At 50.3% G+C, this 19139-nt stretch overlaps 1 protein-coding gene across 1 annotated transcript in view; it reads right to left on the reverse strand.

Annotated features, from left to right (window-relative positions):
• The window catches only part of LOC112236775 (thymic stromal cotransporter homolog), a 69508-nt gene that overhangs the window by 49097 nt on the left and 1272 nt on the right, over positions 1-19139 (reverse strand). The window contains exons 2-4 of the mRNA XM_042302785.1: positions 17332-17913; positions 16835-17006; positions 14963-15046 (exon numbers count right to left, since the gene is read on the reverse strand). Of these exons, the coding sequence (XP_042158719.1) occupies positions 14963-15046; positions 16835-17006; positions 17332-17913 (838 nt within the window). The remainder of the gene's footprint in view (positions 1-14962; positions 15047-16834; positions 17007-17331; positions 17914-19139) is intronic.

The following is a 19139-nucleotide window of genomic DNA, read 5'->3' on the forward strand; positions in this document are numbered from 1 at the left end:
GAACTAGAGACGGGGGCTACAGAACTAGAGATGGGGGCTAAAGAACTAGAGACGGGGGCTATAGAACTAGAGACGGGGCTATAGAACTAGAGACGGGGGCTATAGAACTAGAGACGGGGGGCTATAGAACTAGAGACGGGGGGCTATAGAACTAGAGACGGGGGCTACAGAACTAGAGACGGGGGCTACAGAACTAGAGACGGGGGCTACAGAACTAGAGACGGGGCTACAGAACTAGAGACGGGGGCTTTGACGGGGGTTACAGAACTAGAGACGGGGGCTATAGAACTAGAGACTGGGGTTATAGAACTAGAACTAGATGGGGGCTCTAGAACTAGAGACGGGGGTTATAGAACTGAGAGACGGGGGGCTACAGAACTAGAGACGGGGGCTACAGAACTAGAGACGGGGGCTACAGAACTAGAGACGGGGGCTACAGAACTAGAGACGGGGGCTACAGAACTAGAGACGGGGCTACAGAACTAGAGACGGGGGCTAAAGAACTAGAGACTGGGGTTATAGAACTAGAGACGGGGCTATAGAACTAGAGACGGGGGCTATAGAACTAGAGACGGGGCTATAGAACTAGAGACGGGGGCTATAGAACTAGAGACGGGGGCTATAGAACTAGAGAGGGGGGCTACAGAACTAGAGACGGGGGCTACAGAACTAGAGACGGGGCTACAGAACTAGAGACGGGGCTACAGAACTAGAGACGGGGGCTACAGAACTAGAGACGGGGGCTACAGAACTAGAGACGGGGCTACAGAACTAGAGACGGGGGCTACAGAACTAGAGACGGGGTTATAGAACTAGAGACGGGGCTATAGAACTAGAGACAGGGGTTATAGAACTAGAGGCGGGGGCTATAGAACCAGAGACGGGGGTTATAGAACTAGAACTAGAGACGGGGGCTAACAGAACTAGAGACGGGGGCTACAGAACTAGAGACGGGGGCTACAGAACTAGAGACGGGGGCTACAGAACTAGAGACGGGGGCTACAGAACTAGAGACGGGGGCTACAGAACTAGAGACGGGGATACAGAACTAGAGACAGGGGTTATAGAACTAGAGACGGGGGGCTCTAGAACTAGAGACTGGGGCTATAGAACTAGAGACGGGGCTACAGAACTAGAGACGGGGTTACAGAACTAGAGACGGGGGCTCTAGAACTAGAGACGGGGCTACAGAACTAGAGACGGGGCTACAGAACTAGAGACGGGGTTATAGAACTAGAGACGGGGGCTACAGAACTAGAGACGGGGCTATAGAACTAGAGGCGGGGGCTATAGAACTAGAGACGGGGGTTCTAGAACTAGAACTAGAGACGGGGGCTACAGAACTAGAGATGGGGGGCTACAGAACTAGAGACGGGGGCTACAGAACTAGAGACGGGGGCTACAGAACTAGAGACGGGGGCTACAGAACTAGAGACGGGGGCTACAGAACTAGAGACGGGGGCTACAGAACTAGAGACGGGGGCTACAGAACTAGAGACGGGGGTTATAGAACTAGAGACGGGGGCTCTAGAACTAGAGACGGGGGCTACAGAACTAGAGACGGGGGCTACAGAACTAGAGACGGGGGTGACAGAACTAGAGACGGGGGCTCTAGAACTAGAGACGGGGGTTATAGAACTAGAGACGGGGCTACAGAACTAGAGACGGGGTTATAGAACTAGAGACGGGGGCTCTAGAACTAGAGACGGGGTTATAGAACTAGACGGGGGCTCTAGAACTAGACGGGGCTACAGAACTAGAGACGGGGGCTACAGAACTAGAGACGGGGGCTACAGAACTAGAGACGGGGGCTACAGAACTAGAGACGGGGGATACAGAACTAGAGACGGGGGCTACAGAACTAGAGACGGGGCTACAGAACTAGAGACGGGGCTACAGAACTAGAGACGGGGCTACAGAACTAGAGACGGGGGCTACAGAACTAGAGACGGGGGCTACAGAACTAGAGACGGGGGCTACAGAACTAGAGACGGGGGCTCTAGAACTAGAGACGGGGGCTCTAGAACTAGGACGGGGCTCTAGAACTGGGGGCTCTAGAACTAGAGACGGGGTTATAGAACTAGAGACGGGGCTCTAGAACTAGAGACGGGGTTATAGAACTAGAGACGGGGCTGGAGAACTAGAGACGGGGCTACAGAACTAGAACGGGGTTATAGAGACGGGGGCTATAGAACTAGAGGCGGGGGCTATAGAACTAGAGACGGGGCTACAGAACTAGAGACGGGGGCTACAGAACTAGAGACGGGGTTATAGAACTAGAGACGGGGGGCTAGAACTAGAACTAGAGACGGGGGGCTCTATAACTAGAGAGGGGGGCTATAGAACTAGAGACGGGTGCTACAGAACTAGAGACGGGGGCTATAGAACTAGAGACTGGGGTTATAGAACTAGAACTAGACGGGGCTATAGAACTAGAGAAGGGGGCTACAGAACTAGAGACGGGGCTACAGAACTAGAGACGGGGGCTACAGAACTAGAGACGGGGGCTACAGAACTAGAGACGGGGGCTACAGAACTAGAGACGGGGGCTACAGAAATAGAGACGGGGCTACAGAACTAGAGACGGGGGCTCTAGAACTAGAGACGGGGTTACAGAACTAGAGACGGGGCTATAGAACTAGAGACTGGGGTTATAGAACTAGAACTAGATGGGGGCTCTAGAACTAGAGACGGGGGCTATAGAACTGAGAGACGGGGGCTACAGAACTAGAGGGGGTTACAGAACGAGAGACGGGGGCTACAGAACTAGAGACGGGGGCTACAGAACTAGAGACGGGGGCTACAGAACTAGAGACGGGGGCTACAGAACTAGAGACGGGGGCTAAAGAACTAGAGACGGGGGTTATAGAACTAGAGACGGGGCTATAGAACTAGAGACGGGGGCTACAGAACTAGAGACGGGGCTACAGAACTAGAGACGGGGGCTACAGAACTAGAGACGGGGGATACAGAACTAGAGACGGGGGTTATAGAACTAGAGACGGGGGCTCTAGAACTAGAGACTGGGGCTATAGAACTAGAGACGGGGTGCTACAGAACTAGAGACGGGGTTACAGAACTAGAGACGGGGCTCTAGAACTAGAGACGGGGTTATAGAACTAGAGACGGGGCTACAGAACTAGAGACGGGGGCTCTAGAACTAGAGACGGGGGTTATAGAACTAGAGACGGGGCTACAGAACTAGAGACGGGGGTTATAGAACTAGAGACGGGGGCTCTAGAACTAGAGACGGGGGTTATAGAACTAGAGGCGGGGGCTATAGAACTAGAGACGGGGGTTCTAGAACTAGAGACGGGGGCTACAGAACTAGAGACGGGGGCTACAGAACTAGAGACGGGGGCTACAGAACTAGAGACGGGGGCTACAGAACTAGAGACGGGGGATACAGAACTAGAGACGGGGGCTACATAACTAGAGACGGGGGCTACAGAACTAGAGACGGGGGCTACAGAACTAGAGACGGGGGCTACAGAACTAGAGACGGGGCTACAGAACTAGAGACGGGGCTACAGAACTAGAGACGGGGGCTACAGAACTAGAGACGGGGGGCTCTAGAACTAGAGACGGGGGCTCTAGAACTAGAGACGGGGGCTCTAGAACTGGGGGCTCTAGAACTAGAGACGGGGGTTATAGAACTAGAACTAGACGGGGGCTCTAGAACTAGAGACGGGGGTTATAGAACTAGAGACGGGGCTGGAGAACTAGAGACGGGGCTACAGAACTAGAGACGGGGTTATAGAACTAGAGGCGGGGGCTATAGAACTAGAGGCGGGGGTTATAGAACTAGAGACGGGTGCTACAGAACTAGAGACGGGGGCTACAGAACTAGAGACGGGGGTTATAGAACTAGAGACGGGGGTTATAGAACTAGACGGGGGCTCTAGAACTAGAGACGGGGCTATAGAACTAGAGACGGGGCTACAGAACTAGAGACGGGGGCTATAGAACTAGAGACGGGTGCTACAGAACTAGAGACGGGGGCTACAGAACTAGAGACGGGGGCTCTAGAACTAGAGAAGGGGGCTACAGAACTAGAGACGGGGGCTACAGAACTAGAGACGGGGGCTACAGAACTAGAGACGGGGGTTATAGAAGACGGGGGCTCTAGAACTAGAGACGGGGGTTATAGAACTAGAGACGGGGCTACAGAACTAGAGACGGGGTTATAGAACTAGAGACGGGGGCGAGGGAACTAGAGATGGGGGTTATAGAACTAGAGGCGGGGGCTACAGAACTAGAGACGGGGGCTACAGAACTAGAGACGGGGGCTACAGAACTAGAGACGGGGGTTACAGAACTGTCGGGGGCTCTAGAACTTGAGACGGGGGTTATAGAACTAGAGACGGGGGTTATAGAACTAGAGACGGGGCTACAGAACTAGAGACGGGGTTATAGAACGAGACGGGGCTACAGAACTAGAGACGGGGGTTATAGAACTAGAGGCGGGGGCTACAGAACTAGAGACGGGGGCTACAGAACTAGAGACGGGGGCTACAGAACTAGAGACGGGGTTACAGAACTAGTCGGGGGCTCTAGAACTAGAGACGGGGGCTATAGAACTAGAGACGGGGTTATAGAACTAGAGACGGGGCTACAGAACTAGAGACGGGGTTATAGAACGAGACGGGGGAGGGAACTAGAGATGGGGGTTATAGAACTAGAGACGGGGGCTACAGAACTAGAGACGGGGGTTACAGAACTAGTCGGGGGCTCTAGAACTAGAGACGGGGTTATAGAACTAGAGACGGGGGTTATAGAACTAGAGACGGGGGCAGAACAGAACTAGAGACGGGGGTTATAGAACTAGAGACGGGGGGCGAGGGAACTAGAGATGGGGGTTATAGAACTAGAGCGGGGGCTACAGAACTAGAGACGGGGCTACAGAACTAGAGACGGGGCTACAGAACTAGAGACGGGGGCTACAGAACTAGAGACGGGGGCTACAGAACTAGACGGGGGCTACAGAACTAGAGACGGGGCTACAGAACTAGAGACGGGGATACATAACTAGAGACGGGGGCTACAGAACTAGAGACGGGGGCTACAGAACTAGAGACGGGGCTACAGAACTAGAGACGGGGCTACAGAACTAGAGACGGGGGCTACAGAACTAGAGACGGGGGCTACAGAACTAGAGACGGGGGCTACAGAACTAGAGACGGGGGCTCTAGAACTAGAGACGGGGGCTTTGGAACTAGAGACGGGGGCTCTAGAACTGGGGGCTCTAGAACTAGAGACGGGGGTTATAGAACTAGAACTAGACGGGGGCTCTAGAACTAGAGACGGGGTTATAGAACTAGAGACGGGGCTACAGAACTAGAGACGGGGGTTATAGAACTAGAGGCGGGGGCTATAGAACTAGAGGCGGGGGGTTATAGAACTAGAGACGGGGGTTATAGAACTAGAGACGGGGGCTCTAGAACTAGAGACGGGTGCTACAGAACTAGAGACGGGGGCTACAGAACTAGAGACGGGGTTATAGAACTAGAGACGGGGCTGGAGAACTAGAGACGGGGCTACAGAACTAGAGACGGGGGTTATAGAACTAGAGACGGGGGTTATAGAACTAGAACTAGAGACGGGGCTCTATAACTAGAGACGGGGCTATATAACTAGAGACGGGTGCTACAGAACTAGAGACGGGGGCTATAGAACTAGAGACGGGTGCTACAGAACTAGAGACGGGGGCTATAGAACTAGACACTGGGGTTATAGAACTAAACTAGACGGGGGATTATAGAACTAGAGAAGGGGGCTACAGAACGAGAGACGGGGCTACAGAACGAGAGACGGGGGCTACAGAACTAGAGACGGGGGCTACAGAACTAGAGACGGGGGCTACAGAACTAGAGACGGGGGCTACAGAACTAGAGACGGGGGCTCTAGAACTAGAGACGGGGGCTCTAGAACTGGGGGCTCTAGAACTAGAGACGGGGGTTATAGAACTAGAACTAGACGGGGGCTCTAGAACTAGAGACAGGGGTTATAGAACTAGAGACGGGGCTGGAGAACTAGAGACGGGGCTACAGAACTAGAGAGACGGGGTTATAGAACTAGAGGCGGGGGCTATAGAACTAGAGACGGGGGTTATAGAACTAGAGACGGGTGCTACAGAACTAGAGACGGGGGCTACAGAACTAGAGACGGGGGTTATAGAACTAGAGACGGGGCTATATAACTAGAGACGGGTGCTACAGAACTAGAGACAGGGGCTATAGAACTAGAGACTGGGGTTATAGAACTAGAACTAGACGGGGATTATAGAACTAGAGAAGGGGGCTACAGAACGAGAGACGGGGGCTACAGAACTAGAGACGGGGGCTACAGAACTAGAGACGGGGGCTACAGAACTAGACGGGGGCTACAGAACTAGAGACGGGGGCTACAGAACTAGAGACGGGGGATACAGAACTAGAGACGGGGCTACATAACTAGAGACGGGGCTACATAACTAGAGACGGGTGCTACAGAACTAGAGACGGGGCTACAGAACTAGAGACGGGGGCTACAGAACTAGAGACGGGGGCTACAGAACTAGAGACGGGGGCTACAGAACTAGAGACTGGGGTTATAGAACTAGAACTAGACGGGGATTATAGAACTAGAGAACGGGGGCTACAGAACTAGAGAGGGGGGCTACAGAACTAGAGACGGGGGCTACAGAACTAGAGACGGGGGCTACAGAACTAGACGGGGGCTACAGAACTAGAGACGGGGCTACAGAACTAGAGACGGGGGATACATAACTAGAGAGGGGGGCTACAGAACTAGAGACGGGGCTACATAACTAGAGACGGGTGCTACAGAACTAGAGACGGGGGCTACAGAACTAGAGACGGGGGCTACAGAACTAGAGACGGGGGCTACAGAACTAGAGACGGGGGCTACAGAACTAGAGACGGGGGCTCTAGAACTAGAGACGGGGGCTTTGGAACTAGAGACGGGGGCTCTAGAACTGGGGGCTCTAGAACTAGAGACGGGGTTATAGAACTAGAGACGGGGGCTCTAGAACTAGAGACGGGGTTATAGAACTAGAGACGGGGGCTACAGAACTAGAGACGGGGGTTATAGAACTAGAGGCGGGGGCTATAGAACTAGAGGCGGGGGTTATAGAACTAGAGACGGGGCTACAGAACTAGAGACGGGGGCTACAGAACTAGAGACGGGGTTATAGAACTAGAGACGGGGCTGGAGAACTAGAGACGGGGCTACAGAACTAGAGACGGGGGGGGTTATAGAACTAGAGACGGGGGTTATAGAACTAGAACTAGAGACGGGGCTCTATAACTAGAGACGGGGCTATATAACTAGAGACGGGTGCTACAGAACTAGAGACGGGGGCTATAGAACTAGAGACGGGGTGCTACAGAACTAGAGACGGGGGCTATAGAACTAGACACTGGGGTTATAGAACTAAACTAGACACGGGGGATTATAGAACTAGAGAGGGGGCTACAGAACGAGAGACGGGGCTACAGAACTAGAGACGGGGGCTACAGAACTAGAGACGGGGGCTACAGAACTAGAGACGGGGGCTACAGAACTAGAGACGGGGGCTACAGAACTAGAGACGGGGGCTCTAGAACTAGAGACGGGGGCTCTAGAACTGGGGGCTCTAGAACTAGAGACGGGGGTTATAGAACTAGAACTAGACGGGGGCTCTAGAACTTGAGACGGGGGTTATAGAACTAGAGACGGGGCTGGAGAACTAGAGACGGGGCTACAGAACTAGAGACGGGGTTATAGAACTAGAGGCGGGGGCTATAGAACTAGAGGCGGGGTTATAGAACTAGAGACGGGTGCTACAGAACTAGAGACGGGGGCTACAGAACTAGAGACGGGGTTATAGAACTAGAGACGGGGCTATATAACTAGAGACGGGTGCTACAGAACTAGAGACAGGGGCTATAGAACTAGAGACTGGGGTTATAGAACTAGAACTAGACGGGGGGATTATAGAACTAGAGAAGGGGGCTACAGAACGAGAGACGGGGGCTACAGAACGAGAGTCGGGGCTATAGAACTAGAGACTGGGGTTATAGAACTAGAACTAGATGGGGGCTCTAGAACTAGAGACGGGGGTTATAGAATGAGAGACGGGGGCTACAGAACGAGAGACGGGGGGTTACAGAACGAGAGACGGGGGCTACAGAACTAGAGACGGGGCTACAGAACTAGAGACGGGGCTACAGAACTAGAGACGGGGGCTACAGAACTAGAGACGGGGCTAAAGAACTAGAGACTGGGGTTATAGAACTAGAGACGGGGGCTATAGAACTAGAGACGGGGGCTATAGAACTAGAGACGGGGGCTATAGAACTAGAGACGGGGGCTATAGAACTAGAGACGGGGGCTATAGAACTAGAGACGGGGGCTATAGAACTAGAGACGGGGGCTACAGAACTAGAGACGGGGCTACAGAACTAGAGATGGGGGCTACAGAACTAGAGACGGGGGCTACAGAACTAGAGACGGGGGCTACAGAACTAGAGACGGGGGCTACAGAACTAGAGACGGGGGCTACAGAACTAGAGACGGGGTTATAGAACTAGAGACGGGGGGCTCTAGAACTAGAGACTGGGGCTATAGAACTAGAGACGGGTGCTACAGAACTAGAGACGGGGGTTACAGAACTAGACGGGGCTCTAGAACTAGAGACGGGGTTATAGAACTAGAGACGGGGCTACAGAACTAGAGACGGGGGTTATAGAACGAGACGGGGGCGAGGGAACTAGAGACGGGGGTTATAGAACTAGAGGCGGGGGCTATAGAACTAGAGACGGGGTTCTAGAACTAGAACTAGAGACGGGGGCTATAGAACTAGAGACGGGGGCTACAGAACTAGAGACGGGGCTACAGAACTAGAGACGGGGGCTACAGAACTAGAGACGGGGGCTACAGAACTAGAGACGGGGGCTACAGAACTAGAGAGGGGGATACATAACTAGAGACGGGGGCTACATAACTAGAGACGGGGGCTACATAACTAGAGACGGGGGGCTACAGAACTAGAGACGGGGGCTACAGAACTAGAGACGGGGGCTACAGAACTAGAGACGGGGGCTACAGAACTAGAGACGGGGGCTACAGAACTAGAGACGGGGGCTACAGAACTAGAGACGGGGGGCTCTAGAACTAGAGACGGGGGCTCTAGAACTAGAGACGGGGGCTCTAGAACTGGGGGGCTCTAGAACTAGAGACGGGGGTTATAGAACTAGAACTAGACGGGGGCTCTAGAACTAGAGACGGGGTTATAGAACTAGAGACGGGGCTGGAGAACTAGAGACGGGGCTACAGAACTAGAGACGGGGTTATAGAACTAGAGGCGGGGGCTATAGAACTAGAGGCGGGGTTATAGAACTAGAGACGGGTGCTACAGAACTAGAGACGGGGGCTACAGAACTAGAGACGGGGTTATAGAACTAGAGACGGGGCTGGAGAACTAGAGACGGGGGCTACAGAACTAGAGACGGGGTTATAGAACTAGAGACGGGGGTTATAGAACTAGAACTAGAGAGGGGGGCTCTATAACTAGAGACGGGGCTATATAACTAGAGACGGGTGCTACAGAACTAGAGACGGGGGCTATAGAACTAGAGACGGGTGCTAAAGAACTAGAGACGGGGGCTATAGAACTAGAGACTGGGGTTATAGAACTAGAACTAGACGGGGATTATAGAACTAGAGAAGGGGGCTACAGAACGAGAGACGGGGGCTACAGAACTAGAGACGGGGGCTACAGAACTAGAGACGGGGGCTATAGAACTAGAGACGGGGGCTACAGAACTAGAGACGGGGGCTACAGAACTAGAGACGGGGCTACAGAACTAGAGACGGGGGCTCTAGAACTAGAGAAGGGGGCTACAGAACGAGAGACGGGGGCTACAGAACTAGAGACGGGGGCTACAGAACTAGAGACGGGGTTATAGAACTAGACGGGGCTCTAGAACTAGAGACGGGGTTATAGAACTAGAGACGGGGCTCTAGAACTAGAGACGGGGGTTATAGAACTAGAGACGGGGGCTACAGAACTAGAGACGGGGTTATAGAACGAGACGGGGGCGAGGAACTAGAGATGGGGGTTATAGAACTAGAGGCGGGGGCTACAGAACTAGAGACGGGGGCTACAGAACTAGAGACAGAGGGGGCTACAGAACTAGAGACGGGGGCTACAGAACTAGAGACGGGGGTTACAGAACTAGTCGGGGGCTCTAGAACTAGAGACGGGGGTTATAGAACTAGAGACGGGGTTATAGAACTAGAGACGGGGCTACAGAACTAGAGACGGGGTTATAGAACGAGACGGGGGGCGAGGGAACTAGAGATGGGGGTTATAGAACTAGAGGCGGGGGCTACAGAACTAGAGACGGGGGCTACAGAACTAGAGACGGGGGCTACAGAACTAGAGAGGGGGCTACAGAACTAGAGACGGGGGCTACAGAACTAGACGGGGGCTACAGAACTAGAGACAGGGCTACAGAACTAGAGACGGGGGATACATAACTAGAGACGGGGGCTACATAACTAGAGACGGGGGCTACATAACTAGAGACGGGTGCTACAGAACTAGAGACGGGGGCTACAGAACTAGAGACGGGGCTACAGAACTAGAGACGGGGGCTACAGAACTAGAGACGGGGGGCTACAGAACTAGAGACGGGGGCTCTAGAACTAGAGACGGGGGCTTTGGAACTAGAGACGGGGGCTCTAGAACTGGGGGCTCTAGAACTAGAGACGGGGGTTATAGAACTAGAACTAGACGGGGGCTCTAGAACTAGAGACGGGGTTATAGAACTAGAGACGGGGCTACAGAACTAGAGACGGGGTTATAGAACTAGAGGCGGGGGCTATAGAACTAGAGGCGGGGTTATAGAACTAGAGACGGGTGCTACAGAACTAGAGACGGGGGCTACAGAACTAGAGACGGGGTTATAGAACTAGAGACGGGGCTGGAGAACTAGAGACGGGGCTACAGAACTAGAGACGGGGGGTTATAGAACTAGAGACGGGTGCTACAGAACTAGAGACGGGGGCTATAGAACTAGAGACGGGTGCTACAGAACTAGAGACGGGGGCTATAGAACTAGACACTGGGGTTATAGAACTAGAACTAGACAGGGATTATAGAACTAGAGAAGGGGGCTACAGAACGAGAGACGGGGGCTACAGAACGAGAGACGGGGGCTACAGAACTAGAGACGGGGGCTACAGAACTAGAGACGGGGGCTACAGAACTAGAGACGGGGGCTACAGAACTAGAGACGGGGGCTCTAGAACTAGAGACGGGGCTCTAGAACTGGGGGCTCTAGAACTAGAGACGGGGGTTATAGAACTAGAACTAGACGGGGGGCTCTAGAACTTGAGACGGGGGTTATAGAACTAGAGACGGGGGCTGGAGAACTAGAGACGGGGCTACAGAACTAGAGACGGGGTTATAGAACTAGAGGCGGGGGTTATAGAACTAGAGACGGGTGCTACAGAACTAGAGACGGGGGCTACAGAACTAGAGACGGGGTTATAGAACTAGAGACGGGGCTATATAACTAGAGACGGGTGCTACAGAACTAGAGACAGGGGCTATAGAACTAGAGACTGGGGTTATAGAACTAGAACTAGACGGGGATTATAGAACTAGAGAAGGGGGCTACAGAACGAGAGACGGGGGCTACAGAACGAGAGTCGGGGCTACAGAACTAGAGACGGGGGCTACAGAACTAGAGACGGGGGCTACAGAACTAGAGACGGGGGCTACAGAAATAGAGACGGGGGCTACAGAACTAGAGACGGGGGCTCTAGAACTAGAGACGGGGGCTTTGACGGGTGTTACAGAACTAGAGACGGGGGCTATAGAACTAGAGACTGGGGTTATAGAACTAGAACTAGATGGGGGCTCTAGAACTAGAGACGGGGTTATAGAATGAGAGACGGGGCTACAGAACGAGAGACGGGGGTTACAGAACGAGAGACGGGGCTACAGAACTAGAGACGGGGGCTACAGAACTAGAGACGGGGCTACAGAACTAGAGACGGGGGCTACAGAACTAGAGACGGGGGCTAAAGAACTAGAGACTGGGGTTATAGAACTAGAGACGGGGGCTATAGAACTAGAGACGGGGGCTATAGAACTAGAGACGGGGGCTATAGAACTAGAGACGGGGGCTATAGAACTAGAGACGGGGGCTACAGAACTAGAGACGGGGGCTACAGAACTAGAGACGGGGGCTACAGAACTAGAGACGGGGGCTACAGAACTAGAGACGGGGCTACAGAACTAGAGACGGGGCTACAGAACTAGAGACGGGGTTATAGAACTAGACGGGGGCTCTAGAACTAGAGACTGGGGCTATAGAACTAGAGACGGGTGCTACAGAACTAGAGACGGGGTTACAGAACTAGACGGGGCTCTAGAACTAGAGACGGGGTTATAGAACTAGAGACGGGGCTACAGAACTAGAGACGGGGGTTATAGAACGAGACGGGGGCGAGGGAACTAGAGACGGGGGTTATAGAACTAGAGGCGGGGGCTATAGAACTAGAGACGGGGGTTCTAGAACTAGAACTAGAGACGGGGCTACAGAACTAGAGACGGGGGCTACAGAACTAGAGAGACGGGGCTACAGAACTAGAGACGGGGGCTACAGAACTAGAGACGGGGGATACATAACTAGAGACGGGGGCTACATAACTAGAGACGGGGCTACAGAACTAGAGACGGGGGGCTACAGAACTAGAGACGGGGGCTACAGAACTAGAGAGGGGGGCTACAGAACTAGAGACGGGGGCTCTAGAACTAGAGACGGGGCTCTAGAACTGGGGGCTCTAGAACTGGGGGCTCTAGAACTAGAGACGGGGTTATAGAACTAGAACTAGACGGGGGCTCTAGAACTTGAGACGGGGGTTATAGAACTAGAGACGGGGCTGGAGAACTAGAGACGGGGCTACAGAACTAGAGACGGGGTTATAGAACTAGAGGCGGGGGCTATAGAACTAGAGGCGGGGGTTATAGAACTAGAGACGGGTGCTACAGAACTAGAGACGGGGCTACAGAACTAGAGACGGGGGTTATAGAACTAGAGACGGGGGTTATAGAACTAGAACTAGAGACAGGGGCTCTATAACTAGAGACGGGGGCTATATAACTAGAGACGGGTGCTACAGAACTAGAGACGGGGGCTATAGAACTAGAGACTGGGGTTATAGAACTAGAACTAGACGGGGATTATAGAACTAGAGAAGGGGGCTACAGAACGAGAGACGGGGGCTACAGAACGAGAGTCTGGGGCTACAGAACTAGAGACGGGGGCTACAGAACTAGAGACGGGGGCTACAGAACTAGAGACGGGGGCTACAGAAATAGAGACGGGGGGCTACAGAACTAGAGACGGGGGCTCTAGAACTAGAGACGGGGGCTTTGACGGGTGTTACAGAACTAGAGACGGGGGGCTATAGAACTAGAGACTGGGGTTATAGAACTAGAACTAGATGGGGGCTCTAGAACTAGAGACGGGGTTATAGAATGAGAGACGGGGGCTACAGAACGAGAGACGGGGGTTACAGAACGAGAGACGGGGGCTACAGAACTAGAGAGAGGGGGCTACAGAACTAGAGACGGGGGCTACAGAACTAGAGACGGGGGGCTACAGAACTAGAGACGGGGGCTAAAGAACTAGAGACTGGGGTTATAGAACTAGAGACGGGGCTATAGAACTAGAGACGGGGGCTATAGAACTAGAGACGGGGCTATAGAACTAGAGACGGGGGCTATAGAACTAGAGACGGGGGGCTATAGAACTAGAGACGGGGGCTATAGAACTAGAGACGGGGGCTACAGAACTAGAGACGGGGCTACAGAACTAGAGACGGGGGCTACAGAACTAGAGACGGGGGGGCTACAGAACTAGAGACGGGGGCTACAGAACTAGAGACGGGGGCTACAGAACTAGAGACGGGGGCTACAGAACTAGAGACGGGGCTACAGAACTAGAGACGGGGGCTATAGAACTAGAGACGGGGGCTATAGAACTAGAGACGGGGGCTACAGAACTAGAGACGGGGTTATAGAACTAGACTGGGGCTCTAGAACTAGAGACGGGGGCTATAGAACTAGAGACGGGTGCTACAGAACTAGAGACGGGGTTATAGAACTAGACGGGGACTATAGAACTAGAGACGGGGTTATAGAACTAGAGGCGGGGGCTATAGAACTAGAGACGGGGGTTATAGAACTAGAACTAGACGGGGCTCTAGAACTAGAGACTGGGGGGGTTATACAGAACTAGAGACGGGGGCTACAGAACTAGAGACGGGGGCTACAGAACTAGAGACGGGGCTACAGAACTAGAGACGGGGGCTACAGAACTAGAGGCGGGGGCTACAGAACTAGAGGCGGGGGCTACAGAACTAGAGGCGGGGGCTACAGAACTAGAGGCGGGGGCTACAGAACTAGAGGCGGGGGCTACAGAACTAGAGGCGGGGGCTACAGAACTAGAGGCGGGGGCTACAGAACTAGAGGCGGGGGCTACAGAACTAGAGTGGGGGCTACAGAACTAGTGGCGGGGGTTACAGAACTAGAGGCGGGGGCTACAGAACTAGAGGCGGGGGCTACAGAACTAGAGGCGGGGGCTACAGAACTAGAGGCGGGGGCTACAGAACTAGAGGCGGGGGCTACAGAACTAGAGGCGGGGGCTACAGAACTAGAGGCGGGGGCTACAGAACTAGAGGCGGGGGCTACAGAACTAGAGGCGGGGGGTTACAGAACTAGAGACAGGGCTACAGAACTAGAGACGGGGGTTATAGAACTAGACGGGGGTTATAGAACTAGACGGGGGCTATAGAACTAGAGACGGGGGCAATAGAACTAGAGACAATTTTACAATCTGTCAGCTGTCTATTAGATTTTTTTCTGTCAACTTGTATTATAGAACATGTATTATAGACTCACCATATAACGAGCCGTTGACCTGTTTAGACAGTAGGGCACGGATGGTGGGCATGGGAATCAGGGCGAACAGCGTGAGGGCTCGTGCTGAAAGGGATAAGTATGTGTTAGGCTGTAAATTAAAACAAAACACAACTGAAGAATTAAGTGACAAGATCAGCTTTCTAATTCTGTCAGCTATCAATTATATTGTATTCTGTCAGCTGTCTATTATATTACATTCTGTCAGCTGTCTATTATATTACATTCTGTCAGCTGTCTATTATAATATAATACATTCTGTCAGCTGTCTATTATATTATATTATGTCAGCTGTCTATTATATTACATTCTGTCAGCTGTCTATTATATTATAATACATTCTGTCAGCTGTCTATTATATTATATTCTGTCAGCTGTCTATTATATTATATTCTGTCAGCTGTCTATTATATTATATTCTGTCAGCTGTCTATTATATTACATTCTGTCAGCTGTATATTATATTACATTCTGTCAGCTGTCTATTATATTATATTATATTCCGTCAGCTGTCTATTATATTATATTATATTATATTATATTCTGTCAGCTGTCTATTATATTATGTCAGCTGTCTATTATATTATACTATATTCTGTCGGCTGTCTATTATATTATAATACATTCTGTCAGCTGTGTATTATATTATGTCAGCTGTCTATTATATAAAATTATATTCTGTCGGCTGTCTATTATATTATAATACATTCTGTCAGCTGTCTATTATATTATAATACATTCTGTCAGCTGTCTATTATATTATTCTGTCAGCTGTCTATTATATTATATTCTGTCAGCTGTCTATTATATTATATTCTGTCAGCTGTCTATTATATTATTCTGTCAGCTGTCTATTATATTATATTCTGTCAGCTGTCTATTATATTATATTCTGTCAGCTATCTATTATATTATATTCTGTCAGCTGTCTATTATATTATATTCTGTCAGCTGTCTATTATATTATATTTTGTCAGCTGTCTATATTATATTATATTCTGTCAGCTGTCTATTATATTATATTCTGTCAGCTGTCTATTATATTATATTATATTCTGTCAGCTGTCTATTATATTATATTATATTCCGTCAGCTGTCTATTATATTATATTCTGTCAGCTGTCTATTATATTATGTCAGCTGTCTATTATATTATAATACATTCTGTCAGCTGTCTATTATATTATAATACATTCTGTCAGCTGTCTATTATATTATATTCTGTCAGCTGTCTATTATATTATAATACATTCTGTCAGCTGTCTATTATATTATTCTGTCAGCTGTCTATTATATTATATTATATTCTGTCAGCTGTCATTTTATATTATATTATATTGTGTCAGCTATCTATTATATTATATTGTGTCTGCTGTGGGATTTTGTAAGAAAGCAGTGAGTGAGTGTGTAAAGGGTGTAACCACATTTCTGTTGACTCAAGTCTCTAGGCGAGTTCCCTTTCTAGTCTCCAGTAATAATACATTTACAGTCCATAATTTGAAGGGGTTGAGAGAGACTTGACAGTGTGAAGATAAGATGAGTTTTTAAATAAATAAGGTGACGCTTCCTTTTAACACATGCTTTCAGACATCCTGGGCAGTGTTTCACTTCCTCATCTCTGTCAAGGTTTACAGGTTACGCAAATCATTGATGTCTCGCTCCTTCTCTCTCTGTGTCTCTGACTCGGTGTCTCTCTCTCTGTATCTCTCTTGCTGTGTCTCTCTCTGTCTCTCTGTGTGTGTGTGTGTTTACCTGGTTTTAACTGTAATAAAGAGGAGCCTTGTCGTTCACTGTGGACCCTGTGTTTTACATTGTAATCTGAAATCAAACCAGTCATGATGAACTTCCTCTTACCCAGATAGAACATGTATGTTGCCGTGACGAAGGCCATGAAGTAGATCCCGGCAGCGAAGGACACCATGCCGATGATGATGAGGGTGACGTCACTCACCCATCTGGACATTACCATGACACCCAGGAAGCTCGTCAGGAAGACCAGGAATCCGGCGGCGTTACCGTAACCTACCTGTTGATGTGTTTGATTTAACCACAGCCCTCTATAACAATAGGTCATTGTCTCATAACTCTGCAATAGAGGGCTCTGGTTTGGAAATGTGTTTTAATGGATGTTTTAAAATGTTACCGTCTGGGACCAGCACTAGCCTGGATCTGTTGGTGCTATCTTTCCAACTCCTTGTTAAACATGTTTGGTTTGATAGGGCCAGAAGTGGCATGATGGCACAACAGACCAGCACTCAGGCTACAAATCACACACACACACACACACACACACACATATTTTAAACCCCCCCCAAAAAAAAAAAAAAAAAATGGAATGCATTTCAACTCACCTGGGTGGCGTTCCAGTTCAGTGGCTCCTTCATCTCAAAGGTCACCAGTATCTCCATTCCTCCTCCCACCGCCACGTCATATAGAATCCCACCCGCAAAAAGAAGCAGAATGTTCAGAATATTCTTGGAATATTGCGTGTCGATACCGTTGGTCTCATTGCGCTCTTGTGCGCTTGGCGAGACAGTTGGTATTAGAAAGATAAACATTGTGTAGACGAGACACACAAAGTAGAGGAAGACACTCAGGCTCACTAACACTGTCCCCTGTTTAAAGTCCACACTGTACAACTGGAAGAGGTGCCCAGACACCAAACTACCGATGAGTCCAGCTATGCCATAGACCAGCTCCATTTGCATCATGTGGAGAGAGCGGTCCTCCTCGGTGGAGGTGAGCGACACCAGGGCCATGACCCCGGCCCAGTAGGAGCAGAACCCGCCGCTGAGTCCGTGGACCACCACCCCGCCGAACATAGCCTGTATCGGGAGATCCATCACTATGACCAGGAGCAGGACCACTCTGGAGACCAGGTAACCAACCAGAGGGATCACGATGGGGATCTTCCGGTACCCCAGGTCACCTACCTTGGATGGATGAACAAATTAATGAATTAACACATGAATAAGTGAAAGCATTTCTTCAGACGTATATAAAATACGCCTAGTTGCTTCAGCAATTTAAGTAGGTTACAACAGTAGGGTATAAAGTAAAGACTGGCAAGGATTTCGAAACACAAAGTCTACACAGAAAATGTGTGGCTGTTTAAATCTCGTGTTGAGGCAAAACGTGTTATATCTGAGTGTTGATTCTAGTGGGGTTAACACCAGTGTTATATCTGAGTGTTGATTCTAGTGGGGTTAACACCAGTGTTATATCTGAGTGTTGATTCTAGTGGGGTTAACACCAGTGGTATATCTGAGTGTTGATTCTAGTGGGGTTAACACCAGTGTTATATCTGAGTGTTGATTCTAGTGGGGTCAACACCAGTGGTATATCTGAGTGTTGATTCTAGTGGGGTTAACACCAGTGGTATATCTGAGTGTTGATTCTAGTGGGGTTAACACCAGTGGTATATCTGAGTGTTGATTCTAGTGGGGTTAACACCAGTGTTATATCTGAGTGTTGATTCTAGTGGGGTTAACACCAGTGGTATATCTGAGTGTTGATTCTAGTGGGGTTAACACCAGTGGTATATCTGAGTGTTGATTCTAGTGGGGTCAACACCAGTGGTATATCTGAGTGTTGATTCTAGTGGGGTTAACACCAGTGGTATATCTGAGTGTTGATTCTAGTGGGGTCAACACCAGTGGTATATCTGAGTGTTGATTCTAGTGGGGTTAACACCAGTGGTATATCTGAGTGTTGATTCTAGTGGGGTCAACACCAGTGGTATATCTGAGTGTTGATTCTAGTGGGGTTAACACCAGTGGTATATCTGAGTGTTGATTCTAGTGGGGTTAACACCAGTGGTATATCTGAGTGTTGATTCTAGTGGGGTTAACACCAGTGGTATATCTGAGTGTTGATTCTAGTGGGGTTAACACCAGTGGTATATCTGAGTGTTGATTCTAGTGGGGTTAACACCAGTGGTATATCTGAGTGTTGATTCTAGTGGGGTTAACACCAGTGGTATATCTGAGTGTTGATTCTAGTGGGGTTAACACCAGTGGTATATCTGAGTGTTGATTCTAGTGGGGTTAACACCAGTGGTATATCTGAGTGTTGATTCTAGTGGGGTTAACACCAGTGGGATTGAAATTAAAACCACCTGCAGGGAATAAATTAAGTTTTGTTGTTACTCGACTGTGTT

The sequence above is a fragment of the Oncorhynchus tshawytscha genome, linkage group LG20 (assembly GCF_018296145.1).
Source record: "Oncorhynchus tshawytscha isolate Ot180627B linkage group LG20, Otsh_v2.0, whole genome shotgun sequence".
In the NCBI taxonomy this organism is placed as follows: Eukaryota; Metazoa; Chordata; class Actinopteri; order Salmoniformes; family Salmonidae; genus Oncorhynchus; species Oncorhynchus tshawytscha.